The sequence below is a fragment of the Equus przewalskii genome, chromosome X (genome assembly GCF_037783145.1).
Source record: "Equus przewalskii isolate Varuska chromosome X, EquPr2, whole genome shotgun sequence".
Lineage (NCBI taxonomy): Eukaryota > Metazoa > Chordata > Mammalia > Perissodactyla > Equidae > Equus > Equus przewalskii.
This window is the reverse complement of record NC_091863.1, coordinates 57520350-57547598: the sequence shown is the minus strand read 5'-3', so window position 1 is coordinate 57547598 and position 27249 is coordinate 57520350. Positions and strand designations below refer to the sequence as shown.

The 27249-nt window shown below is 38.3% G+C and overlaps 1 protein-coding gene across 3 annotated transcripts; it reads left to right on the top strand.

Annotated features, from left to right (window-relative positions):
* The first annotated feature begins 986 nt into the window (after positions 1-986).
* On the top strand, positions 987-26570 carry RLIM (ring finger protein, LIM domain interacting). Of its 3 annotated transcripts, none has more exons than XM_070605768.1 (5): positions 987-1330; positions 3159-3222; positions 17055-17247; positions 18190-18273; positions 19590-26570. In XM_070605768.1, the coding sequence occupies exons 3-5, from the start codon at positions 17079-17081 to the stop codon at positions 21185-21187; spliced, it is 1851 nt and encodes a 616-aa protein (XP_070461869.1). In that variant the 5' UTR covers positions 987-1330; positions 3159-3222; positions 17055-17078; the 3' UTR covers positions 21188-26570. The 3 variants fall into 3 exon arrangements, with proteins under 3 accessions (XP_070461869.1, XP_070461870.1, XP_070461873.1); XM_070605772.1 differs by having other exon boundaries at positions 1139-1561; XM_070605769.1 differs by lacking the exon at positions 3159-3222 and having other exon boundaries at positions 1082-1330.
* The last annotated feature ends 679 nt before the right edge of the window (positions 26571-27249 follow it).

Below are 27249 nucleotides of genomic sequence, written 5' to 3'. Positions count from 1 at the left end.
TTTTAGACAGGGTGGTTAGGTAAGTCCTCTGTGGGGAGATGGTAATTGAGAAGCGGCTTGGATGATGAGAGCAAAAATATGGAAGTAAAGTATTCCAGTCTATGTAAAGCTGTAGAGGTGGGAACAAGTTTGGTTTGTTGGAAGAACAGTAAGAAAGCCAGTGTAGGTGGAGTGTTACCTGAAAACACAGAAAACCGGAAAAAGAAACACAGAAACACCCTAAAAACTTGGGTCAGGCTGTTTTTCTTTAACTGTGAACACGGGAGTTGGATGGTGTGTGGCTCCTTCCCTAGCTTCCTTCAGGCCTTACCATCTAAGAAAGCCCTTCCTTAACCGCCCTTTCACAAATTCCAGCGTTATCAGATTTTCCCACAATCACTGCCGCTTTCCAAGTATTTCAGAGTTACCGTCTTAGCCCATCTCTGACCGCTTTAAAATTGCAATTCCCGTTTGCCCTCACTGGGCAGTCTCCCACCGCCCCTTACCCCCGCTTTGTCTCCCATTTACCGCAAATTATATACATATAATTGCAAATTATATATATACATAAAATATGTAATATATATGTATCTCTCTATATATAGTAATATTGTATATATATAGTAAATAGTTTCTCCCCCAAGTAGAATGTAAAGATCCACGAGAACTGGGATTTTGGTCTGTTTTAATTTCCGCTGTACCCCTAACATCTACAAGAGCGCTTGACATACAGTTGGCGCTTAATAAATATAGGTTGAATAAAAGGTAGGATGCTGTATGAATTGGTCTGGATTACTTGTGTGACTGGATGTCAGGTTAGAGCAATATCGCATTTCTCACTCTCTAAAAGAGGCTTCAAGCAGGCAGACAGTGACGTCCTTCACTTTCAAAATGGGAAAGCTAAGGTTCCCACAATTCTCAGAACGCGAATTTCTCGCCACAATTCAAAATGGCGAAGGAGGGTGGGGCCTGTCACATGGTGGGCGTCCCAGCAGCTTTCCTTTTCCAGACCGCCGCCCGCCTGACGCGTCGTCGGCTGTCCCCCTCCTCCTCCCGCCGAGCCTTTTCGAGGAATCGCCTGGGATTGGCTAATAGGCTGGGAGTGGGGCTGCGGGGCCGGGACGCGGCATCATCACTTCCTGTTGTGGGCAGTCGTTTCCTGTCGCTGCTTGGTAACAATGGGGAAGATAATGGCTGCCTGAGCAACGTCTCCGAGCAGGCGCTGGGCTAGAGGCGGGTCTCAACCAGCGACTCATCGGAGGCGGGCTTGAAAGTGGCAGCAGGGGAGGCGTGCAGGAGCCCAGGCGGCGGCGGCCGAACCGACCGAGTCGGATCCCGACACTAAAACCGAGTAAGTGAAGCCTTGGGAATCCTCTGAGAAATGGATGGAGAGCGAGAGGAAGACAGCGGAGCCACGGCTGCCGCGTTCTCTCAAAATGGCCCGAGTGGCGCGTCGTGGCGGAGGCTCAGCGCCGCCTCCGGACCCGAGGCGCCGGTTGCTGCGGGGGACTCCGTGGCGTAGTCGCCGCTGCCATTTTAGTTGGGTGTATAGTCGACAGGCTCTTTGAAGAAGGGGAAGGAGGTGGGTAGTACTTCCTTTCCGTGGCCGCGCGAGCCGCAGCTGGGGCCCTCCAGAGCCTTAAGAATTTGGGGGAGGCGATTTTCGAGTCTTGGCCTCAGGCGTGAGAATCTTTGATCGTCTCAGGTTTTTCTCCCCGTTCTCTGGAGGCTTCCCTCGTTCCCCTGCTTTTACATGGCGGGCTTGGGTTTGGGAAAAGAGGGAAGAAAATCAGGCTGCTCTAAGTTAGATGCTAGGAACTCTTGGGCCTTTAGATTTCCCAGGATTTGCAAAACCCCATTTTCAGCCCTTCTGCAGGGCACTATCAATTAGGCGCCCCCTGGGGCCACGATGACATCTTCCCTGAGGATCTGAGGCAAATGTGGTTTACTCCCTTGCTTGAATAACCCTGGCGTATCCTTTGCCAGATATCACTGCAAGGACCCCCCCCCCTCCCCCAGCAAAAGGGAGGGAAAAGCCGTTGCATGTTTGTTGTTTTTCTTGGGTAAGGATGGGAATTGGGCCAAATGATTTTCAAGTTAATTTCCGTTCAATCGGCCAACGACCCAACCCTTCCCCCCTCAGAAAAAAAGCCTAAGGGTCTCCGCTTCTGCGGGCGGTACCTGCCACGTACGCCGTAGCTTTAGTAACTAGTATTAACCGGTTGGGCTTCTGCTTCCTGAATACTCAGTCCCTTTTTCCCTTATGCTGATTAATTTCAAGATGGAGGAGACAGCCACGTTCCTTCCCTAGACAGTTTCACCATACTTATTCCACAGGTTAGTCCGGGAATCTGAGGCCTAGCAGGCTTGTTATTTAGGTCATTCTTTAGTTTTGGGGCAAGAGGAAGCGTTTATATCAGGTTGTCATCTACCATTTGCAAAGCCCCACAATAATTTTTTTCTGGAAATAAGGAGCCCGCATTTCCTGAATCAGAATTAACTGCGGTGGCTTTGGATGATTGAAGGGAGGAAGAAATAAACGTACTACTACTAATCATTTCTTTGACTCTTTGTAACTAAAGACAAAATAACTACTCATCACCTCATCAGATATATTCTGTCCGTCCTGGGTGACTTGAGAGCAGGCGGGCTCAGTTATAGCCCCCCCAACATCAGTTTTCTGAATTGTAAAAATAAAGTACCCAGGAAGACCAATCTAAACACTTCTTAAAATACGATTTTAGGACACTTCTCTCACTGAAAAATGTTTCATTCTTTAGCCTAAGATGTCCTGATGATCTTTCATAAATTAAGCTCCTGCCTTAGGCCAATGTAATGTGCCAAATAAGTCCTTAAAAGAAACTATCAGAATCTGAAAATAATTACTGGTTGGATAAAGAAAAGCCTATTTTAAGCAGGCTTATGTTAAAAAGTAGATTGGCTCTCAGCCTTTAAAGGAAATCTTACATCTAACATCTAAGATTCCTGGTTCCCTTTGACCTTCTCAATCTCCCCGAACATCCTGATACAATATTGAATTAGGTTGGGTTATGGGGTGTGTGTGTGTGTGTGTGTGTAACTAAAATATATAGGATGTGTATTTTTGTAGGATGTGTTTGTTTCAAAGAAAATGTCTATCTTATAAAAGAGAAAGAATAATGGATTCTTTTTTTTTCTAGAGCAGAGAGTGAAGAAAACTAAAATCCAGTTTATTGTATTACAATACTATGTCATAACAGTCAGGTAATTTATTTTTTGTTGCGTCTCCTGATGATTTATGTGTAGAATGCATGTTTAAAAATATTTATTCGTTTTGCAGGCCCTATAATTGGATGGGCTTATTTGATATATGTTAGTTGGTATTGGGCAATCTTCCTGATGAGAATGGGTATTTTTCACTGGCAGTTTAAACAGTAGTGTTTCTGAACAGCTGGAACTCACTAGTTCTTTATCTGTGAATTTTCCTCTTTTAAAATAATGTCTGAAGTTTACCAGTACCTGTATAAAACAGAACAAGATAGAAATTTGCTGCCTTAAATCATTTTGGAATGGGATGGGTATAAATAAACAGCTGTTAAATGTTCATTGAATAACTGAGTGAAATATCAGTAGAATATCTTACAGGAATATAGTCTTAGATTTTTTTGTGTGGTGTTTGATTTTTTTCCTTCAAGATCCAATCAATCATAATTGATATATAACTCTAATTGATATTCACTCCTTTCCTCATCATCATCATTGTTAAGGTAACCACATAATTCACTGCCCTAGCCGGGATGCTTTTAAGAGCAAAAGGGACCGTATTAATAATTATGCGTGGAGAATAGGTACACACCTGGATTGTCCCAGGCAAAGTGGGATGGGTAGTTAGCCTAAATTGGTAACTAACTTGTATTGAATGCTTATGTGCTGGATCCTGTGCTTCACATGCCTGCTCTTGTAATCCTCACAGCAAAGCTTCATGAAGATGTTAACTCTCTTACAGAGAAAGGGTTGAGTAGTTTGTCCTCAATTAAATAGCTAATAAGTGGTAGAGCCCCCATTTTAACCCAGGTCTGTCTGATGCTGAAGTCACTACACTTTTATGCCTCTAGACTTAATTGCTCTCCTGTTAGATCGGAAATGCAAAGAAAATGAAAGATGGAGTTAAAAAATCTATAGGTTTTGTTGCATCAGAAACTTTTGTTAACTTAAAGGAAAGCTGCTTTATGAAGCAGGTGAGACTTCTTTAGCAATTACCCCCCTCCCCTTTTTTTGTCTGTCATGGTTCCTTCTTCAGCTGTTACTGGTTGTGATATAATTTGATAAACTTAATTTAAAATCAGAAATGCTTTTGAGAAATAGCTTAATAATGAAATGATATCTAGAAATGTTAGGCTGGTGGGATATATTCTTTGAGGTCAGTGACCATGTAGTGAGGCCTTAAATAATCCAAGTCAATTGGAGCGTCTGCATTTATGGAATTATAATATGTCTACTACTTTTTCCACAGCCCTAGTGGATTGTGATAGAGCAAATCACTCACCAGCATCCTCTTCCCTTGATGTACCATAGAGTGGATAACGAATTAGAAAGTGAAAAGTCCTCTGTCAAACGCAGACCAATGAGGTGCTAGAATTTGGGGCCACTGCCTAGGGCTGGGACAGGTTTTTCTTTTGTAAGTCCGGTTCCTTAACATTTCTTTGTAACACGAAGCTTTCCAAAACCTTATGGCCCATTGATTTAAAAAAATATCCAGTTTATATAATCCCTTGACATTTTGATAACCAGTTTAAGAAAGCAGTAATACTTCTGTGTCTGGTTTTTTCCATCGTTTTTTTCTCAACCTTGAACATGGAAGTTTCCCAGATAATCAAGCAGTTCAGTTTTTCTTTCGTCAATTGAGGTATTTTTTAGACATAGAAGTCTTGGCAATTTTGAAGAATTTGAGAATGTATTTATGAACTTGTGATTTTGCTCCTGAAATACTTAGTTTATATTTTTCGTTGTAGATTTTCTCATATTTTAGTGCTCCAATCCGCGATTTTTAATTTCGTTAGTCATAACAGCATCTACATATGTGTGAGACAGATATCTGTAGACAGTGCATGGTAATTATGTAGATTCATGGACCTCTTGAAATAATTTCACAAGTATAGGTTCTGTTTAATTTTTTAACCTGTGTTTAATGATATTTGTGTTTAATGTTTTTAATTTTTTCTGGAATGGAAAACAGCTCTTTCCTCTTGCTTTCCACTTGACTGTAGGAAGAAACGAGTTAACTCTTATTGACAATGTTCATTTTTTTGTTGACCAAAGTTCCCATTAGTGTCACTTACATCTAAGGTAACCATATAATTTATCCAAACTTGGACACTTTTGAGAGTTAAAAAGGGCCATATTAGTAATTACTACAGGACAACAGGTGTAGACTACTACTCTTCTGGGCAAAGTGGGGATATATGGTCACTTCTGTCATCATTTCTATGTAGGAACACTCGTTCAGAAAGCACCGTTGTCAGCATGTTTGATTCTGTAACACAAAATTGTTTTCCTCAAATAATAGAACAGTCATTAGTATAGATAATATTTTCTTTTTTGGTCAAGTGATTTTAATTTTAGAAATTGGCTTCACTCTTTTATAAAAAGTTAATTTTTGATGGAAAACTTATGTCCTTAAAAATAGTGCTTTATTTACTGATTAACACCAGAATTGCCAGTAATCAGTGATTTTACATTAATAACTTTTTTTTTAAATAGACATATGAACCTTTTGGGTTTCTGAGTCGTTTTTTGACTACTTGGGAATAATGAGAAGCAAGTTAGAATTGAGTTCGTGTGGATAAGACCAAATTCTAATTTAGTGGCGTGGCCTGATAATAAAAGAACATGAAATGGGTAATCGAAGATTAAATTCACTGTCTGAAGTACTTGAGTGAGCCCCATCGACAGTGGTTTCCTTTTTTCATTAACTTGATCCTGTGAATTGGCAGCATTTGTCTTGGTCTCTGTCCTTTGATTGTTGACGTTCTTATTACTCTTTCAATTTAACTGTTTCAGAGGGTGTAGTCGTCAGAATTGTTTGTGAGCTGCAAGTCAGTAGACTTCCTGCCAAGAGATAAGACACATGAGGGACCTTTCTGAATCCTTTTGGTTTTTTTTCTGCTATCTTTTTCAAGTGGTAAAGATAGAAGAATATAAGCAAGGCTGCGCTACCATTGCGATGCAGATAATATTCGATAACCTTGTACTGCTTATAGTGGTATCAGCAGCGGTGGAGGCCTTGGTAGCATGCTCTGACAGCCCAGTATTGGAAATAATCAACAATTTGCGTGATGAGAGGTATCATGCAGTAAATAAAGGTAGTGGAACATCAGCCTTGCCCTGTTTTTTTAAAGAGGAATACTTTACATTTCTTTGCAAAAAGAAAGATGGGCACAAAATGGGGGAGACAGGTGCATGGGTGAAATGGCAGTGGGAAAAGCACAGCTTCTAAATTTATATCCTAGTTATTCCTGTTGTTTCATAAGTTTTATTTTTCTGACTTAGTACTGTAATGTGACCTGGGTTATATGTTATTCATAGTCACAGATTTATAGAACTGGAAGGTACCTTGTAGATAGTTTGATCCGATACTCTACTATTGATGGAGATCCTGAGGCATAAGAGCTTGGATGAATTGGCCAAATTTACATAGCTAGATAATGTTACAGCCAACACTAGAACCCCCACTATCTCCTATTTTTTCCTTTTCACAGAGCTGAATTCCACCCTGCTGCTCATAGAATAAAAACTATCTGGTAGTTATCAACCTTTTAGTTATCTGTTACAAATGTCATACAACTTTAATTAAACATTTAATATATGAAGAATTCTCAACACTTGATAACTGCATATACAATGGTACTTTACCTCCTGACCTCAAATTCAGCAGTTCTTTGCGATTTGACTTTTTTTAACAGCATTAAATATTTTTCATTTTGGTGATATTACTGAGCTAACATTTTCTTTATTGACAAGAATTGCATGTTATTAATTCTCATCTACTCTATAAGGTTCTTTTTTTTTAAGATTTCATTTTTCATTTTTCTCCCCAAAGCCCACTGGTACATAGCTGTGTATTTTTAGTTGTGGGTCCTTCTAGTTGTGGCATGTGGGACTCTGCGTCAGCATGGCCTGATGAGCGGTGCCATGTCTGCACCCAGGATCTGAACTGGCGAAACCCTGGGCCGCCACAGCGGAGCGTGAGAACTTAACCATTCGGCCACGGGGCCGGCCGTCTATGAGGTTCTTAATGATGCTCTGTTGCAAACAGTGATGCTTGCTCTTCGTTTTTCAGTATGACACATTTTTATGTTGATACCTATGATTGTTTTTTAATTGGCATTTTCTGCTTCAGAGCACTGTTAAGTTTGGAGCTTGTATGAGCACACGTGAAAGGTGAAAATGCTCAAGAGTCTTTAGTTGTTGGTTATTAGGTTACCTTGATTCCTCACTCCCACCATACCTTTTTGTTTTTAAAAAGTTTATTTCTTCCAAACTTAGTAGACGTGGCTTATTTTTAAATTGATACTCATGCAAACATTTGAATTTCAGAATTTTTTTGTAAAGTGTTGTTTTGTTAACAATATATTTTGGTGCCTTAAGTCTCCTTAATTGGGTACTATGTATGATGCAGTGTGTCCACTGAATATATTACATGTGTGCTTATACTTAGCACCAGGTCTCCTGACCCATTAGTACCAAACAATATGTTTTAAGTGACTTTTTGCCCTAATATCATAACAAGATTACACTTTTTAAAGATTAGTGTACATGTATTAGAATTAAATACTTTTAGCAGTGGTCAGAACCATAGTAATCTGCATAATTTATATTAATATATGATAATGACTATAGGAGAAAAGGAGATCACTAACAATGCTTTAAAATTCTCAAGGCGAGTAAGAATCTGTTTTAAATTTCTTAATTACAGAAATCTCAGGTTTGGTTTTCTTGCTGGCTTTTCCTCCCCAGAATTAAATTTTCCTGACACAGTCACACATTCATTGACCAAACCAGTAGTTTTTGAAACGACTGGGCAAAATTTCTAATTTGGCTGCTTGTTTCCAGAAATGGATTTGGATATATTGGCACACAGTACTCTGAAAGAAATAAGGTTAATAAAATATCTGCTTATCCAAGGGACAACTGTATTTAAAACAAAAATACTAAAAGTTGACTTATTTAAAAATAAGTCCTGCTGGGTTCGTACTGCTTACAAAAGGTGTTTTGTCATTTTGGAAGTTTTCATACCAGGAGAGAACATGGTATGAAAGAGCTCGTAGTGAGATTAAATACTTCAGGCGTGCCTATTGAAATTGAAGGACTGTATTTTAAAGTCTGTAGTCTTGGTATATATTTGGAGGCAGTTGTCTATTTAGTGAAAAGTTGACTGGATTTGGAATCAAGGGACCTGGGTTTAATTACTGGCTTTTCTCACTTACTAGCCACATGGCCTTTGGGAAATCACTTCCTTTCTCTGTGCTTCTGTTTCTTATCTGTAAAATAGAGGTGGTGATTCCTACTTCATAGGATTGTTGCGAGGATTAAATGAAATATAGGTAAAGGGCTGCATAAATACGGGGTAGTGGGCATTGCTTATAACTGGGAAGAGAGAGATTCAAGTGGTTTAGGAACAGTCGTGGTCTCTTAAGTTGTTTGAGTGGTAAGCATTTCATAGGAATATTTCAATTTAAAAGTGGCTAGTGCTAATCGTGTGCTCAATGCAAAATTTCTGATTTATGCCCATGAATATTATAACTGAGAGTAACATAACTAAATAAATAAATTTCAGAGCCTCTCTTCTATGATGATAGGAGTCCAGGGCTGTATGGAGGTTCTCTTTTCCTCTTACTGGTTAAACTGGAAGTGTACCACAACGTTGTTCACCGTAGAGTAGAATCTAGAGAGCCATTTTGCTAACATAATTCTTCACTAATATTTTCATACCAAAATGGAGCGAGATCTATATTTGATCATGTGGACTCCTGAGCTTTTTGGCATGCTTTACCTTTAAAAGGTTCATTTTCACTTACCAAACAGTAGTGACGTTACATCTACCAGGGGCTGAACTTTAGTTTAGATTTATTATATTTTTTCATTTTATGCCACTTAGGTAGAGAAGGGACTGCTTAAAATGAGACCAAGCTCATTGGGTATGTGTGAGTAAGATTATTTTGCAAAGCATTTGAGGGCATTGCTTACATTCAGAATTTCCTTTTCTTTCAAAATGTAATTACTTCTAGTCCAGGGGACCTCTGCAGGTGTCACAGCCACAGCTCACCCCTTAATGTCTCTGGAGGATAGAGGTGTCTTGCCAGTGCCGAAATCTCTTGACCCCACTCCCAGCCCAGGGGAAATGCAGAATAAGGCAGAAAGAATGGAGGCTTTGGGCAAAAGTAGGGAAGCAAATCAGATTTTTCTCTCTGTGTCCCCTATCAACTACAAGAAACAAACTGCTTCTTTAATGGACACCTATCCCTTAGCAACAGTATCGTGTATTCTGTTTAATGAAGCCTTGCCAGTTTGGTTGCAATTTTGAAATAAAAAATAAGTGTGTTGCAGGGATGTCATGTGGGGAAAATATTTTCCTTGATTTTCTCTGGCGTGTGTATGCGAGGGTAGGGGGAAAGGAGAACAGCCTGGTATCATGGAAGTAATAGTGATTTGGATTTGTTTACATGTTGCTTTGTGAGTGTGTCTCGTTAAAATTTTGAATTGAAAAATAAAACCAAAATGAAAATCCCTCTTGCATGGAATAAACTATAAGCTCATAAGGCATGTGCTGTTTAGCATTCAATAATCTCTAAAATCACAGTGTTGGGAGGGTTTTGAATAGATGTATAACGTTTTGTCTCTAGTCCCCATCTAGGAAATGATAAAAATTATAAAAGGGCAAGAGTGAATCTTGAAGATTGGTGAACATAGGAAAGAATCATCTATCCCATGTGTATTGGTAGAGTATTCAACCTTATTTTATTTTACTTTTGAAAAACATAAAGGGGAATGGATAAATAGTGGGTTTATAGAGCATGGACAATGTATTGGGAACACTTTGAAGCTCTTTCCATATGTGGAATTTCTCTACCTTAGAAATTCTTTAAAGCTGCTGATATGGTGGCCGCTAAGCCCACGTGGCTTCTGGACACTTGGTATGTTGCTAGTGTAGCTGTGGAATTGAACTTTTAATTTTCTTTAATTTTAAAACTGAAGCAGTGTAAAATATTTTTCCATTAAACACAACTTTGTTGTTCTGGTAGGACTACATTTCACTCTTAACCATTGAAAGCATCCAACTTGAGATGTGCTATAAGGGTGAAATACACACTAAATTTTGGTGACTTACTATTTAAAAAAGTGTAAAACATCTCACTGATTTTTTTATGTTGTTAACATGTTGAAATATTTTGGTTATCTTGGGTAAATAAGATAGATTAATAAAATTAATATTTCAAAAATATAAGACCATGTAAGGCAGGAAGTGCCACTCTAGTGGCACAGACAAATGCTGTGAGCAGAGGTGGATGAAAAAATTGCTAGCTGAGATAGTCAGTAAAAACTTAGGAAGTAAGATTTCATTGAACCTTGAAGAGTGAGTGAAATGGGGAGAGACTGAGAAGGGCCTGAGGAGGGAACAGCATTAGTAGAATTGTGAAGGTAGTAAAAGCACAAGGTGTGTTGGAGGGCGAGGATGAGGCAACATAAGTGGATTGGTCTTGAAAATGTTACAACAAAATTGTGTCACTGAAATATGTAGCTTAATATGACCCTACGCCCGGAATAGAAAACCAAGAGACTTATCCATCCTTCCTGACATGTTGGTCCAAAAGGTCCTTTGAAATCAGTCTGTTCAAACTCCCACGTAATAAGGAATCCCCTTTTTAATATCCAGCCTCTGCTTGAATATTTCTCAAGATGGGTAGTTTGCTTGCTTCAAGAGGCTGGCTACATCTCCACTTTTGGACAATTTTACTCGTTAAACTGTTGCATTAAAAGGAAGAATTGTCTGCTTCACATGTTTCTTCACATTTTGGCCCTTTCACTTGGCCTTCTTCACTTTTGGCCCTGGTTTGACCCTGTAGCCCATATTTAGTCTTGTCTTCAGGCTGGACAGCTCCAGGTGATTCAGTTATTTCTTTTGTGATGTTCCCTGGCTTCTCACCATCTTGTTCACTCTAGATACTTTGTTGTGTTTGAAACACAACAGTGTCCATTTGGTGGTATTTAAAATGTTTAAAAAACTCCACATACAGTCTGAACAGCAGGTTGCAGTGGGACTGTTAATTTGAACACTGGTCTATGAAAGCAACGTGTGATTCTGATAGGTTCCTTAGTAGGTGGGTCGAACAGGCCTTTTTTTTTTTTTTTTTTAAAGATTGGCACCTGAGCTAACAACTGTTGCCAATCTCCTTTTTTTATTCTTCTCCCCAAAGCCCCCCAGTATATAGCTGGATATTCTAGTCGTGAGTGCCTCTGGTTGTGCTATGTGGGACCCCGCCTCAGCATGACCTGACAAGCGGTGCCATGTTTGCTCCCAGGATCTGACCCGGTGAAACCCTGGGCCGCCGAAGGGAAGCACGTGAACTTAACCACTCGGCCACGGGGCTGGCCCCCCAAACAGGCTTTTCATTGAGCTTTTGTTTGCTAAAAACTTGAGGTCTTCTTCATGTGAACTTTCAAGACAGGTTTTTCCCCTACTCTGTACTCCTACTTTGGGTTATTTTAGTTTGATAACCCTTAATAAGGTGTTCAAGGTAGCAAATTTACCATCATTTTTGTTGATTTCAGCTCATCCTCACAGTCCACTGAGAATTCAGAGTATTATTTATCATATACATCTTCATTACTAACTCCCAGCTTTGAGTTGTCTATAGATTTGCTTAGCGTGTCTTTGACATGGTCCTTTTTAAAATTCTAAAGACAGGGCTGTTTGCAAGTTAACATTGCTCCGTAACCTTTGAGGGTGGTGTTTGACAACGGTAAATCTATTCAACTGTATTGTCATCAAGCTCCTTGCTACTCAAGCTGTGATTCTAAGATCAGCGGCATCAGCATCACTTGGAGGCTTATTCAAAATGTAGGCTCTTAGGCCTCACCCCCAACCTGCTGAATCTGGATCTGTATTTTAGCAAGATTTCCAGGTGATTCATTTGTACACTGAAGTTTGAGAAGCACTGCTCTAGGCCACATTTCTTCATAACGATAGGATGAGAAACCTTCTCAGGTTCTGTACAGAAACTAAGATGAACATACAAGCAGTATTATCCTGATGTCCCTATCAAAGAGGTTCTTAACCCTGACTACACTACAGAATTACCCGTGGAATTTTTAAACTATCACTGTCTGGCCAATCCCAGGGAAAGCTCCCCCAGGTGATTGTAATGAGCAAACCAGGGCTGACAACCATACCTATATAAAGCAAATGAGGCTGATTTGGCAGGGAACCCCACTTCTGGTGAACATATTTTCTTCTACATGTATGCAATATATCTGATATTTTCCCCTAGGTTTATTGTCAGATTTTTCTGTGCTATATAGTTTATAGACTTCACTTTTTTTGAAGATTTTTTTTTTAAGATTGGCACCTGAGCTCTTGCCAGTCTTCTTTTTTTCTTCTTCTTCTTCTATCTTCCCCCCAAAGCCCCCCAGTACACAGTTGTATATTCTAGTTGTAGGTCCTTCTGGTTGTGAGACACTCCCTCAGCATGGCTTGGTGAGCAGTGCTATATCCGTGCCCAGGATCTGAACTGGCAAAACCCTGGGCCACCAAAGCAGAGCGCATGATCTTAACCACTCGGTCATGGGGCCGGCCCTGAAGGTTAGATCATTTTTGAGTCTAGTATTCTTGCATATCTCCTGTTGTCTAGATTTCTCAAAGATTATTATTAGAAGTTTTGCAGTTTTGGCTCTTGATTCTCTCTTTGAGAAGTTTGTTTTTTCCACTATTTGCAGTTGGAAGGTGATTATCCTCCTTGTTGAATAAAATAGAAACAAAATAGAAGTTGAGTGCCTCTACCTTCCATTTTCTGTTAATATGCCAACCCCACACATTCAGTACAAGACCCCTTTCTTGTTTCAGATTCTGTTTTTCAAAGACTTAAAAAAATAATCTTCCCCGTATTTTTGCGAATTTCTATTCCTTATGAGCTTTAACCTCCCTGGTGCTATTCTTAAGACTTTGTGCCATTCTTGTAACAGTCCTTGGTATGTGAGTTTTCTGTTATCTTTGGTTCATGTCCTTAAACGTCAGAGCTTATCAGACGTTTTTGCCTTCCTTGAAAGATTTATATTTTTAAAGGCTGTCAAGCCTACAAAGTTGTATTTTTTGTTTTTTGAGGAAGATTAGCCCTGAGCTAACTACTGCCAGTCCTCTTCTTTTTGCTGAGGAAGCCTGGCCCTGAGCTAACATCTGTACCCTTCTTCCTCTGCTTTATATATGGAATGCCTACCACAGCATGGCTTGCCAAGCAGTGCCATGTCCACACCCGGGATCCGAACCGGCGAACCCCGGGCCGCCGAGAAGCGGAATGTGTGACCTTAACCACTGGGCCACCGGGCCGGCCCCCAAATTATTTTCAGAAATATTTACTGATCCTTCACAAGTAGACTTTGTCTTAACTTTATTAATGTTCATAATGTTAGCTTTATTAGCTTAACTGTTATTATCGTTTAAAATATTAGTCAAATGTTACTAGTGGTTGTCTTTGGTTTGAGGAATTGTGGCCAAAGTTTCTTTTTCCTGTGTGCTTTTCTGTATTTTTTTAAAATTAGCTGCTTGCTATTACTAATACCAAATTGTATTACTTGGCTACATTTGGAAAAATTTGGCTTCCTTTTGTTTGTTTTTTTCATTACTTGGCCCGTGTAACTTTTATGAGTATTTTATTTAAGCTGTCGATTTCTAGTCTTAAAGTTTCAAGTTATTATAAAAACACCATCTTTCAGAAATTTCTCTAGTTTGGTTTTACCAAAGTTAAGGAATCTTGGTTATGAGATTAGGAAACTCTTTCCAGAACTATCGAGGTCTCCTTCCCCTTCCTTGATGTGCTCCTCTTATTTGTTTAAATAATGATGTAAATAAAAGAAAGGAGATCCAGATGTGCCCATGTCTAAACTAACATTTGTTTAGGTTCAGCAGACAGGTAGAGAGGCTTCTTTCTTTTTTATGTCCGAAAGAGGGTATGTTTTTGTTTTTCTCTTTAGTTTTGACTTGTGAACATCCAAATAACTTCACATGTTGTGTGTGGGATTAAATCTTAATACCAATATAGTTTATACCTCTTCCACAAATCAGATTTTCATGTGTTCATGGAATTAACTTTTATTTTGTCAATGCGAACTTAAATAGGGTCCATCTGGGGTTGGAAGGAAAAGAATTAGAGAATGAAATTTTTTGTTTGGAGTCTTCTCTTATTTACTACTATTGTTTTTCGTTAGAATGGTTAATTTGAGAGTATTAGGAAATCTGCCAATATAGTAATTTCCTATGTCTGTACAAGTAATGAATAATAAGTAAGAATTTTTGGCTAGTTTTATGTGCTATCTAGAGCAGGGGTTGGCAAACCTTTTATGTAAAGGCCAAATAGTAAATATTATTTTTGCTTTGCTGATCAAAAAGCAAAATTGGGGATATTATATACTTATTTATATAAAAAGAGAGAAGCCAAATTTCCACGAAGTTTTTGTTGATAAAACTCAAAATGTAGTAATAATAATTGAGTACAATGTTTGATAATGTAAGTATGCTAATGAGAAGAATGGCATTCTTTTGGGGGGGATAACATTTTGCTTAATTGAGGCTAAGCGTATTTCTTATCAAAACGATTTGCAGATGTTCATCTAGTGTTACTGACTTGAAATGAGATTTTCCATATTTCACCTTTGAAAATGTCTTTTCACACATACGCGTATTGCTGTCTAATCAGTCCACAAGCATATAATTTTAATGAAGCATATTCATACCTTAGAAGACATATAATAAGGGATTCTGTTAGATTCTTCTCTTGATATTTACTTGTTAGCGTACCATTACACTGCAGAGTTATCGCTTCCAGTTGAAGGTTAGGTGGAAGCTCCTCAGTTGAACAGCTAAATGGATTTTGAAATAAGGGAATTTCCTTTGTACTTACGTTGAGTTCTAAAAAATACTTCTGGAACTGTAATTTATGCTCAGAAAATATATCTCCTACAAATTTCTATGGGAATGGAGCTCTCATTTCTTTGATAGCACAAGAAGTGTATAAAGCAACTTGGCATTGTGATTCTCATGTTAGTTGTTGTTGAAATGACTGCTGCAGTGTAAGTTTTGCATATAAGCAGTGTTTTGCCTTGTAATTTTAGGTTGAATTCTTTAAGAGATATGAAGTGTGCAGCAAAAGCTAATTTCCTGATCCATTCATTGTTTGGTAATAGTAATTGAGGGTGGCTCTCATTCAGAAGAAATTTCAGTTTTGCACCTGGGTACAACAATCACAATAAAACTTTACCAATGCTAAGCCATCAAAATGAGCAAGTGGTAGAGCAAATCAGGATATTTAGCTTCTGCTTCTGACAAAAATTCACAGAACTGATGATAGTTAAGTCCACAGTAGTGAAGGTCACCATTGATACTGCTGGTTCAGTAATATGATAGATCAGATATTTTCTGCATACTGCTTGCGGATGAATAATACAATGAGTAACCATAGATTTTAAACACTGTACGTTTTCACAAGCTTTGTAAATGTTCCCGACTAGGTCTTTTTCTACTCAACACACATTTTTACCAGCATTTCAGTTGTAACACATCTTAGCAGATTCCACTTCAGGTTGTGCTGAATTAGAGTTTTCTCAACTTCTTTGAAACTCTTATCACCTATAGTTGTTCCATGCAGACTATTCCTAGAGGCTACTTCTGTAGTTAGTTCAAACTTGAATAATCAACATATGACTCCTTGAATAAACAACAACTGAATAGTCTCAGTTGCATTTGTCAACTCATCAAGAGCCAAGGAAAACCATCAAAATCATTTGCTGCCTTGCTTTTCAATTGATTATTGACATGTCCCGGTATCCTCAACTTTTTGAGCAATAAAGGCTAATAATCTTAAGTTTATTTTCTCTGGACACGTTTCTTTTGCGTCTGCAATCAAACAGTTTAACTAACTCACCATTCATAAACAGCTTTCCTTGCTTAGCTGACAAATGAGCTGTTTGGAAACTTAACTTTGATTGAAGCGTTTTTTATTTTTGTGAAAAAAATATCTTGTGATGAGATATTTTGTTGTGAACTTTCTAATTCTTTGGACTGTAGCTTTCCTGTGAATTGGGAATATTTTGTGAGTGCTTAGTCTGATAATATCGATGTATATTTTATTACTTTAGCACAGTTGTAGTGTCATTGCATAATAAACACAGTCTTTGCCGTCTAGTCTGATAACAATCCATACTCGACTGTGCCTTTAAGGGTGACATTTGAAGTCCACTTTCTCTTCATTTGACATGATGAGTGCACTGGTAATTTGAAAAAATGTCACAGTATGCTTGGCACTTGAAATGCTGTCAAGTTATAATTGCATCACTGCAACTTATAGTGCACAGATCACCGGTGCAAAGCAGTGAGAGTGCCACATCTGATCTCTGTCACAACTACTCAGCTCTGCCACTAAAGCACAAAAGTAGCCATAGATAATGTGTAACTGAGTGTATATGACTGTATTCCAATAAAACTTGATGAACACTGAAATTGGAATTTCATGTAATTTTCACACATCACAAAATAGTCTCTCTTTTTTTTAAAACCCTTTAAAAGTGGAAAACCAATCTTAGATCTCAAGGAGAAAAAAACTAGGCACCAGGGCTAAATTTGGCCCGTGGGCCATAGTTTGCCAACCCCTGACCTAGTCTTTTCCTGTATAACAGTGCTTTTCAGGAGTTTTTCTGTTATGAAATTTTATTCGTTTGAGGTCTTAAAATCCATGTCTCAACCTGCATTCTGGATTTTCACATAATTAAAACTGTTCTGTAGCATACATACTGATTTCTGTTTTCAAAGTTGATCTCCTTTCTCCTTTTAGATAATTTTCCACTTGTTCATCAAGATGGAAAGCTCAGATTCTAACGATAAAGGAAGTGGTGATCAGTCTGCAGCACAGCGCAGAAGTCAGATGGACCGATTGGATCGGGAAGAAGCTTTCTATCAATTTGTAAATAACCTGAGTGAAGAAGATTATAGGCTTATGAGGGATAACAATTTGCTAGGCACCCCAGGTATGCGTTGTGTAGTTTAAGGCTTTATATATGTAAATTGCTGGTCTTCTAAAAATTAACCTGTTTTAAAAATGTTTCTTTAGCCATTATGAAGTATGATTTTACTACAAGGGGTATAGAATGACATTTACTGCTGTGCTTGTTACCTGATTCTGTTCACTCATATTTGGAATTATCCTATATCAGGTTTTTTTAGTTATGAATTATTTTGTGAATTTATAGTGAGCTGAATCGAAAAGAGTGGAACTAAGTGATCTTTTTGTTGTTAGCTTTATTTAACTTACTAGACATGAGTCTGCGTGTGGAAGAGCTATTGGGAACTTTAGTATCTAGGATAGACTTATTCTGTTTTGTCACCTGATTCCCTGAATATGTCCCAATCATAGTCCTCCAGAGCTAGCCTTGGGTAAAATTGTCAGTTATTTAGAACTTTGTTCTAGGTTATTCTCTTTTGCCTGATTAGGTCCATTTGATCCTAGTTAAAAATCGTTATTCCCCTTTCTTCCATATTTCTGTTTAATTCTACTAAGCTTTGAGCGATTGCTTAAATTTTAAAAGGTAAGGTGTCAGTTGGCATGACTCTAATGAGAGGGAGCGCATTTTGAGCCAACAGTACCAGACTTGAATCAGAATGCCTAAGTTGGCATTCTGGTCCTGCCACTTATTAGCACGTAAGTCTCTCATTTAGTTTCAGTTTCCTTTTTTTAAAATGCAGCTAATAATATCTACCTCTCAGAGTTGCGGTTTTAAAGAATGAGATATCGTATGAAAAAGCATTTAGTAAAGTGGAAAGAAACTTGTATAAATGTAAGCTGTAATGTCATGCTCCTGAAGAAGTGAATTTTACCTAGGTTTCTACTCACTCCTTGGTTTTCCTCTCGGATGGGTAAGAGTCATTGGTTTTTATTTGTGATTTGGCAAACATTTTTAAACTATTTTCAGGTGAAAGTACTGAGGAAGAGTTGCTGAGAAGACTACAACAAATTAAAGAGGGCCCTCCACCACAAAATTCAGATGAAAATAGAGGTATATTTTGCTTTGGGGAGTGGGTAGAGGATGGAATGGATAAGGAACTTCATAACAGTAAATGTCAGCCAAAGATTACCAGAAATGGCACAAATTAATTTAGTGCTAAGTAACTGCTCATAAAAAGAGAACTGGCATTTTCTTGATATTTGATGAGAATGTCAACATGGTCTTTTCCTGTTTCACCTTTGGTTTGTTTGTGTTAATTAGGACATAGTGAGAAATGGCCTATTTAAATGTGATTTTTTTTTCTTGATTTTCCATCTCCATTGAAATTTCCTCCTACTTAATGAATTATTCCTTCTTTATAAACATGTGAGTTCCTCACCAGCAGAAAGAAATGCTGTATTCTTTAACCTGGTGGTTCTCAACGGGGTATAATTTTGCCCCCTAGGTCACATTGGCAATGTCTGGAGACATTTTTGGCTGTCACAACTGGGGGTTTGCCACTGGCATCTAGTGAGTGGAGATCAGGGATGCTGGTAAACATCCTAACATCCTAAAATGTGCAGCCCCCACAGCAAAGAATTACCTGGCTCAAAATGTTAATAGTGCCACTGTTGAGAAATCCTGCTCTTACCTCACGTCTGGTGTTTCTCTCCCAATGTGGAGTGGGGAATCTGACGCTCTAATCTAAGAGGCTGTGACAACAGTTTGGTTCTTGAACGAGTCATTATATGTACTATGCTAGATTCAGACTATTCATTTGGTTTGATCTCCAGTTTCTTGTTAATTTAAAATCTTGGTAACATGAAGAAGTATTCAAATACTTTTAAACCTGTAAACTTTGTTTACATTTTTGCAGTTGGCTTTAGCAGTCTTATATTTTAAAACATCGTGTATAATCAAAGGCATTTAAGTCAAGAGACTAGAAGAAATGTTGTAGACTAATGAAAATTTGACAGAAATGTAATTTGAACTAAAATACTAGCCTTGTACCTTAATTGGTGTTTACCTTGTTTGCTTACATTAGTGTTTTGACAGTGGGCTGAGAAAATGTCGTCTTGTGACAGTCCACAGTCGTACGCTAGTCTTCTGTATATGATAAAGTACTGGAAATAGACTTCCTCCAGATTCCCTTTAAAAAAATTCTCTAAATTTCTCTAAGATGAGCTTGCTCTTTCACAGTGAAGTTGAAACTTTCCTGCCTTCACTTGCAAATTTATGCAGTATAGTTAAAAAAATCCATAAATGTGAAATCTATTGAGTCCTTGTTAATTTTTTCTAGTACAAAGTTTCAGAGCACTACTATGTGATTGTCCTAATTTTAGTAGTTCCTTTTTCTTCCTCTCCCCTCCCTTTTTTTTTTAAAACAGGTGGAGACTCTTCAGATGATGTGTCTAATGGTGACTCTATAATAGACTGGCTTAACTCTGTCAGACAAACTGGAAATACAACAAGAAGTGGGCAAAGAGGAAACCAATCTTGGAGGGCAGTGAGCCGGACTAATCCAAACAGTGGTGATTTCAGATTCAGTTTAGAGATCAATGTTAACCGTAATAATGGGAGCCAAAATCCAGAGAACGAAAATGAGCCATCTGCAAGGCGTTCTAGTGGAGAAAATATGGACAACAACAGCCAAAGGCAAGTAGAAAATGCACAATCTGAATCAGCACCTGCAAGGCCATCTAGATCAGAACGAAATTCAACTGAAGCATTAACAGAAGTAGCACCTACCAGAGGTCAGAGAAGGGCGAGAAGCAGGAGCCCAGACCATCGGAGAACCCGAGCGAGAGCTGAAAGAAGTAGGTCACCTCTCCATCCAATGAGTGAAATTCCACGAAGATCTCATCATAGTATCTCATCTCAGACTTTTGAGCATCCTTTGGTAAATGAGACTGAGGGAAGTTCTAGAACCCGGCACCATGTGACATTGAGACAGCAAATAAGTGGACCTGACTTGCTAAGTAGAGGTCTTTTTGCAGCTTCTGGAACAAGAAATGCCTCACAAGGAACGGGTTCCTCAGACACAGCTGGCAGTGGTGAATCTACAGGATCAGGACAGAGACCTCCAACCATAGTCCTTGATCTTCAAGTAAGAAGAGTTCGTCCTGGAGAATATCGGCAGAGAGATAGCATAGCTAGCAGAACTCGGTCAAGATCTCAGACGCCGAACAACACCGTCACTTATGAAAGTGAACGAGGAGGTTTTAGGCGTACGTTTTCACGCTCTGAGCGGGCAGGCGTGAGAACCTATGTCAGTACCATCAGAATTCCGATTCGTAGAATCTTAAATACTGGTTTAAGTGAGACTACATCTGTTGCAATTCAGACCATGTTAAGGCAGATAATGACGGGTTTTGGTGAGTTAAGCTACTTTATGTACAGTGATAGTGATTCAGAGCCTGGTGGCTCAGTCTCAAGTCGAAATATGGAAAGGGCAGAGTCACGGAACGGAAGAGGGGGTTCTGGTGGTGGTAGCAGTTCTGGTTCCAGTTCCAGTTCCAATTCTAGTTCCAGTTCCAGTCCTAGTTCCAGTTCCAGTGGTGAAAGTTCAGAGACTAGCTCAGAGGTGTTTGAAGGCAGTAATGAAGGAAGCTCATCATCAGGCTCAGCAGGTGCCAGGCGAGAGGGTCGACACAGGGCCCCAGTAACATTTGATGAAAGTGGCTCTTTGCCCTTCCTTAGTCTGGCTCAGTTTTTCCTCTTAAATGAGGATGATGATGACCAACCTAGAGGACTCACCAAAGAACAGATTGACAACTTGGCAATGAGAAGTTTTGGTGAAAACGATGCATTAAAAACCTGTAGTGTTTGCATTACAGAATATACGGAAGGAAACAAACTTCGTAAGCTCCCTTGCTCCCATGAGTACCATGTCCACTGCATCGATCGGTGGCTATCCGAGAATTCTACTTGTCCTATTTGTCGCAGAGCAGTCTTAGCTTCTGGTAACAGAGAAAGCGTTGTGTAATTAAGGTCTGAACTCTCAGCTATGTAGCTGATATAGTGATGGGCAAACAGGAATCACTTGCTTTATGTCCACTTTTTGAGTGGTGCTTAAATGTAAAGTAGCAACCTGAGTTGAGTCATTGCTTTCTGAATGAATCACTGTCCTTTCTCCAATTTCTGTTCCAGAATAAAAGGAAATATTTCAAAAGCAATGTTTTAGGACATAAAAATCTGATTTTAGTACCAGTAATTGATATTACTGATAAGTTATCATATACACTTGTCAGTTTCTCCTTTGTTATCTTAAAAGATCTGCCTTAGCGATGGCTCTTATCTGTTTCATGTTGATCTTTAAAGTTTCCCACGCTGTAGGAGAGACGGGCGAAGGAAATTCCCAGTTTAGACTAAGTTACAGTACATATTTCTGAAGTGATTGCTTAAAGCTCTACCATTCCCAGTTATTAGTTGGCACAAATTCAGCTTCATGCTGAATATCATTCGTTCACCTTTCAGACGAGGTGATATTGGACATGTCAGTGTAAATAACACTAAGGTTAGGATCTTCTAAGTGTATAACTGTCTCCTAAGCCCATCACTGTGGCACACTGTAGAGTGAGCTTATAGTTTAATTGAGATATTTATCTTGTGGAAATATTAAAAAAAAAAAAGCCTATGCTTGTGTAAGTGAAAAAATCACATTCATTTGTTTAAAAATGTAAAGCTATTTTGTAGAGGCTCAGTACTTTTCCAATGCACTGTTGTATTAATGCATTAAAAATTGTAAAGTACCATGCTTAGAAATGAAAAACTGCTTTTTGTGAGCCAACATAGTAAAAAACACACCAAACAAAGTACAAAGCTGCTTTTGTAAGTGTGTAGGTGTCAAGAGCAGAACATATCTATAATATTTAATGTATGTGAACAGCTACTGTGACGTGCAAAAGAAAGGACAGAGTGCAGAACTGAACTGCAGTGAAGACCAACGGGAATTGTGTATTTTAACTTGGATTTAGGCAGGAAATGAAAGATGGAGGAGTAAAGAAAACTGCTCTGAAGAATTTAAACTTTCCGCGAAGACAGTGATCATCCAGACATGAACTGGTTTCGTACGATGAGATCCTTGACACGGTGTTCTACTTGAGCAGATGAGGTAGATCGGCAAATCTGGCAGAGCTTTGGTTTAAGAAAAACAAACCACTACTACCTAGCACAAGTTACATCAAGTGATGTTTTTACAAGTCTGCTCCTCAAAAAAAAAGGCAGAGGAAAGAGACTATAAACCACTTCTAGCATAAGAATTGAGGTTGGTACAGATGTGTGTACTAATAGGAAAGTCTCGAATTTGCATTGTTTTCGAGATTAGTCATTTAAGGTACCAGTGCACACTTGTTAATATTTCATTACTATCTCTCTAACACAAACCTAACATCTCACATTTAAAGATCAGTTGAAAAATTAAGGGTTTTTTGTCCTTTGTTGAACGTGAGTTGTGTTGGGTTATTTGAGATTCAAATTGTAAGTGTGTTGCCCATATTTGAAGATGAGACTGCTGGCTCACGATCTATGGGACATGCACTTTATGTTGTTTCCTTAGTAGTAAGAATAGGTTTGTGAAGAACCCCAGTACCCTCGCCCAGTTTGTCTTTTGAGGCCGGTTGGGGTTAGGATTAGTCTGACTGTGGGGGACTGTTTATTTTCCTGGGAAAAGCTAATGGGCCCAAAGAGGAATTGAACACATCTTTGGCCTTTAACGAAGTGAGCTAACTACCCAGGCATAGTCAGATCCTCTACAAAATGAACAAGTCTGCTTTAGGAATTATCTGGCTACCTTAACTGTTATCAACTTAGCTGTAAAGATTATTTCAAAGCTCATTCTTTCATGTTTTCCTCTGGCTTTCAATCCTACCTAAGTATCAAGGAAATTAACTTGTAAATATGGTAGTTGTTTACTAAGGATATGTACTGCTCTTGCAAGGAAATAATGTCCAAACAAAGCTTCACTTATTTTTTTTTTAATATAAGCAAATTTTACTGTTTATGGCGCTTATGTAATACATTTTATCTTTTTAAAAAATTGTCCATGTAAAAGTCAGAATTCCCTTTATATTTGTGAGCCTCCTTGTCTCCTTTACTAAGGGTATAATCTACAGTTTTCAGATCTGCAGGGTAGTCCTGATTGGCTAAAAACAAACCCATTTTCCTCTTGGTATAAAATGTCCCTATTATAGGGGTGTTCATTTTAAATAGTTTAAAAACAACTGCAGCACGTTCTAAGCATAAAAGAAAGTTATTGACAACGAATACCTTCCTAACCTCCCAAGATGTATTACTCATTTGTGAAGTATTAAAGAGGTAACTCATGCAGAATGCTGATTATGAATGTAGATATTGAAGCTATTCATAAACACTGGAAATAGAATTTTAAGTTTTTAGCCTTTAGTAGAATGCACATATTGGACATGTGCATGTGGACACCTTTTTCAATTGCACTCATTAATTACCATTGGATTATGTAGAATGGGTTCACATATTTTCGTGGAATTTGCTACTTAATTTTTTTGTATTTTGCAAGGTCCATGACTGATATATACTTACTAGTGTTGTGGACATTGAAGACAAGGTCATTTCTAGGTGTCAGATGTACGATGGAGAACAAAAACCATTTTTCCCACCAGCATCCAAACACTTGTTCCCTTGAGGGAGCATTTTCTTGCAAAAGACTTTACATTTCATTTTGTATCTTTGCACTTTTTTTTCTTATTACAGAAAGGTTCTGTCTTGAAGACCTAGTTTGAACTTCATGCAGTAATAGGAACAATAAAAAACAATGTTGGGAGATTACATTGTTCAAAGCATAGGGGAAAGTACTAAAACGGAATTTCCTTGAATATTTCAGATATTTAAAAAAACTTACTTACTAGTCTGAAACGTTTGAGGCGGTATGTTGTTTAACTCCAAGCAGCTGACTAGATTGAGATTTATTAGTACTAAAAACAAAATTGAAGAAGTTAGATTTAAAGTTTGCAGACTTTATCTGTAGCAACACTAGAAGATGAGCCATGTTGTTAATTTGGAATATTTGCTCTAAAAACAACACATTAGTTATACCTCAGTGGTGGTAATGGTTAATGGAGGTGGGAATTGAGAAAAGTGTTCACATTAGTGTTGGAGTGTAGGTAATGATCAATTGTACAGTTAACAGTAACAACAACAAACATTTAGCACCAGGATTATATATATAATCTCTTAAAAACATGGTCATTGGAGTTCATCCAAACTTTAAGATTAGGAAACTGGTTGGCTATAATAGTTACCTCAAGTAATTTTTTTTTTCCCTGGGAAAACATGTCCTTTCCATGCCAAGTATTCGCTCTTAGTGTTAGTGTCACAAATTATATCTATGAAGGGTTATCACTTAATGTGCTTTGTATTTAACCACCTGCCCTCTAGATGTCCACAACATGAAATGGGTCAAGCATCAGCCATGACTTTCACTCAGTTCCCAAAATACCCATGTGATAGGGAGGTGAATGTTGCAAAATGCCTCTTAAAAGGCCATTTCTACAGCTTGGTAGAATACAGTGGCACCTTGTGGTGGTTGTTGATACTTTTAAACATGGAGGATATTTTTATCCCCCTCGCCCCTTTTTTCTGTTCTTTTGTGAACAAAAAATATTTGTAATCTGCCTTATTTGAATTTTTAAGTTTTATCTTACTGGTTTCCCTGTTAAATGTATTACCAATATTAAGTACATAGAAGCCACATTTGCAGGGCACTTTTATTCTTTTCTTGTCTTATAAGACTATGCTGATTGCTACTTTTTAAAGTATTCTGTACCTTAGTAATACAAGAGATTGATAAGGCACATGTTAAAGTGTCAGGCATTTTTTCCCCCAAGCATAGTATAATTATTCAGTATGTCTAATAATTCAGTAACAGTGTTGTAATTCATTAGCTAGTAAATTGTGTGCTTCTAAAAAACAATTTGAAACTGTAAGTCAATATAACATGCTTCATTTGGGAAGTTAAAGTGCAAGGTCTGGGGAACTAGTACTTCACTTATTTTTAAATCAGATTTTTAATAAGCAACTAAGAAACAGCTATGGGTTCAGTACCTGCCTTTTAAAAATTTTTGCATTCTGAAATTGAGTTCATAACTGGAACGTTTCTAAAATGTTATGTAATATTCCCAACAAGTGAGTAATCTCACTTGATTTAAGTAACTCCATTTTGTATCTAAAATACAGCGTGGAATAGAGGTATTGGAACTCCCAAGGGATAACAACAGTTTGTATCAGTTTTATGATTATTTTCATGTCTATATGGGTATTTTAATTCAAATTGGAAGGAAATAGGCACACCCTCCAACACTCAAATAAAATTACAGTTAAATATCTGTTGATTAGGATTTGTTCACTAAAGACTCACAAGCTGCTTTATGGTCACTTGGATTGAGTTTTAGATATCTTGAAGACATTCAGTGAAAGTGAACCCCATCATACCACTGTGCCTAGTTATTTCAGGGTTCCTCTTATCAGTTCGTCATCTTGCAGATTTATTCCAATACCAAGGTATGGTTGAACCAGCTGTCCAGCCTTAACTCTGTTTAGTGCCCCTCTGCTAACATTCTTTTAACTGATTGATTTGTATGTGTTTTAACTGTCTGGTCTTTGGGTTTTACTTCTTGATAGCTCCATTTGTCCCTGGTGCTGCTTTGAAAGATGTAGGGCCATGTGATTAGGTATCAAGTTGAGTAGGTACGCAGTTGGCCTGGTTATGTATCTGTGCCTGTTTTATCTTCTCCAAGGAAGAGAGCTACTTTGGTCTAGGTGTTTACTTGGATTCATATAAAGAACTGGGCAGCGATCTTGGAAAGCCTTCTGAAGCCTATGAGAACCTGAAGGGATTTGGAGGGGGAACGGTAACAAAGGCTGCCTTGATGTCTTTGAACATGAAGCACAGAAATGTATGTTCTGTAAAGGCTACCGTGATTGTTATACCAGGGCTTCCTGACCTCTGGGAGAGACTTTCAAAAAAGCGGAAAGGAGCACAAAGTGAAGTGAATTTGGTTGGCTTGCTTTATCTGGTTTCTCATTTTCTTTCTATTTAAACCTGAACATAACACCCATCTCCAATATCTGTCTGGCAGACTCCTGGTTGGGAAGCCCTGTATTAAATTTTGAGAATGTACCCAGTTTCCTTTTTTTTGTACAGTGCTTTACACCTGCTAAAAATTAACTTGTTTAATGCAAAACAAGACCTTGAAAGGTCAGTCATATTAAAGCTGGTTTGATTATTAATAGTTATCTTTTAGGAAGAAGCTTTTTCCCTATGTAAGATGTCATACTGCAGATTTAAAATATAGACTATCAATAAAATGCATGAAGTGATCATTTGTGCTTGATCATCTCTCCTTGGGTTTTTCTTTAATAGGGGAAATCTGATAAAGGTTCTGTTGCTTCAAACCGATGTCAAATAGACTTGATTTTTAGAATCAAGTGGAATTACAGTGCCACCTTGATTCTGATTCCCCTCACTGCTGTGAGTGTGGGCAGGTACTGGTTTATGAGATATAACTTTTGTTCTGTGTTGCGTAGTTGAATGACTCAATCTTCAAATGGTAAAAGATTATAAAGTATATTCTGATACAAGAATCCTAGAAAGATTTATGTAAATGACATTTTGAGTAGCTGCATCTTTGCTATTTCTTGTATGTTCGCCATTGCCTTGACCACTCCCCTTGCTTGACCTCTATAAATACAAAAGCTTGTCTAGGTGTGCATGTGTGCTTATGCAGCATTCGTCTTCCATCCCTACCTCCAACCTCTTACCCATGTTGCCTAAGCCACTAAGATGTCCTTGTTTCTCAGTAGGTCATCACATTCTGTTACCTGGATGAGACTTCCCATTGGTATTGTTATTCGTTTAGCCAGTGGTGAATTTTATTGCGGTTTAATTTCCTCTGGTGCCTGGAGAGCCCTATCACTGGCATAGGAGCTCAGTTCCTCGGGATAATTTTGGTGTGGTCGACTCTTTGCCTCATGACCTTCCCAGAGTTTTACTTAGTGTCATTCATGATTCTA

Coding starts and splice junctions, on each gene's coding strand:
- RLIM (XM_070605768.1), top strand. CDS start 17,079: ATGGAAAGCTCAGATTCTAACGATAAAGGAAGTGGTGATCAGTCTGCA. Junction 17,248..18,189: donor CAATTTGCTAGGCACCCCAG/GTATGCGTTGTG, acceptor AACTATTTTCAG/GTGAAAGTACTGAGGAAGAG. Junction 18,274..19,589: donor AAATTCAGATGAAAATAGAG/GTATATTTTGCT, acceptor TTTTTAAAACAG/GTGGAGACTCTTCAGATGAT.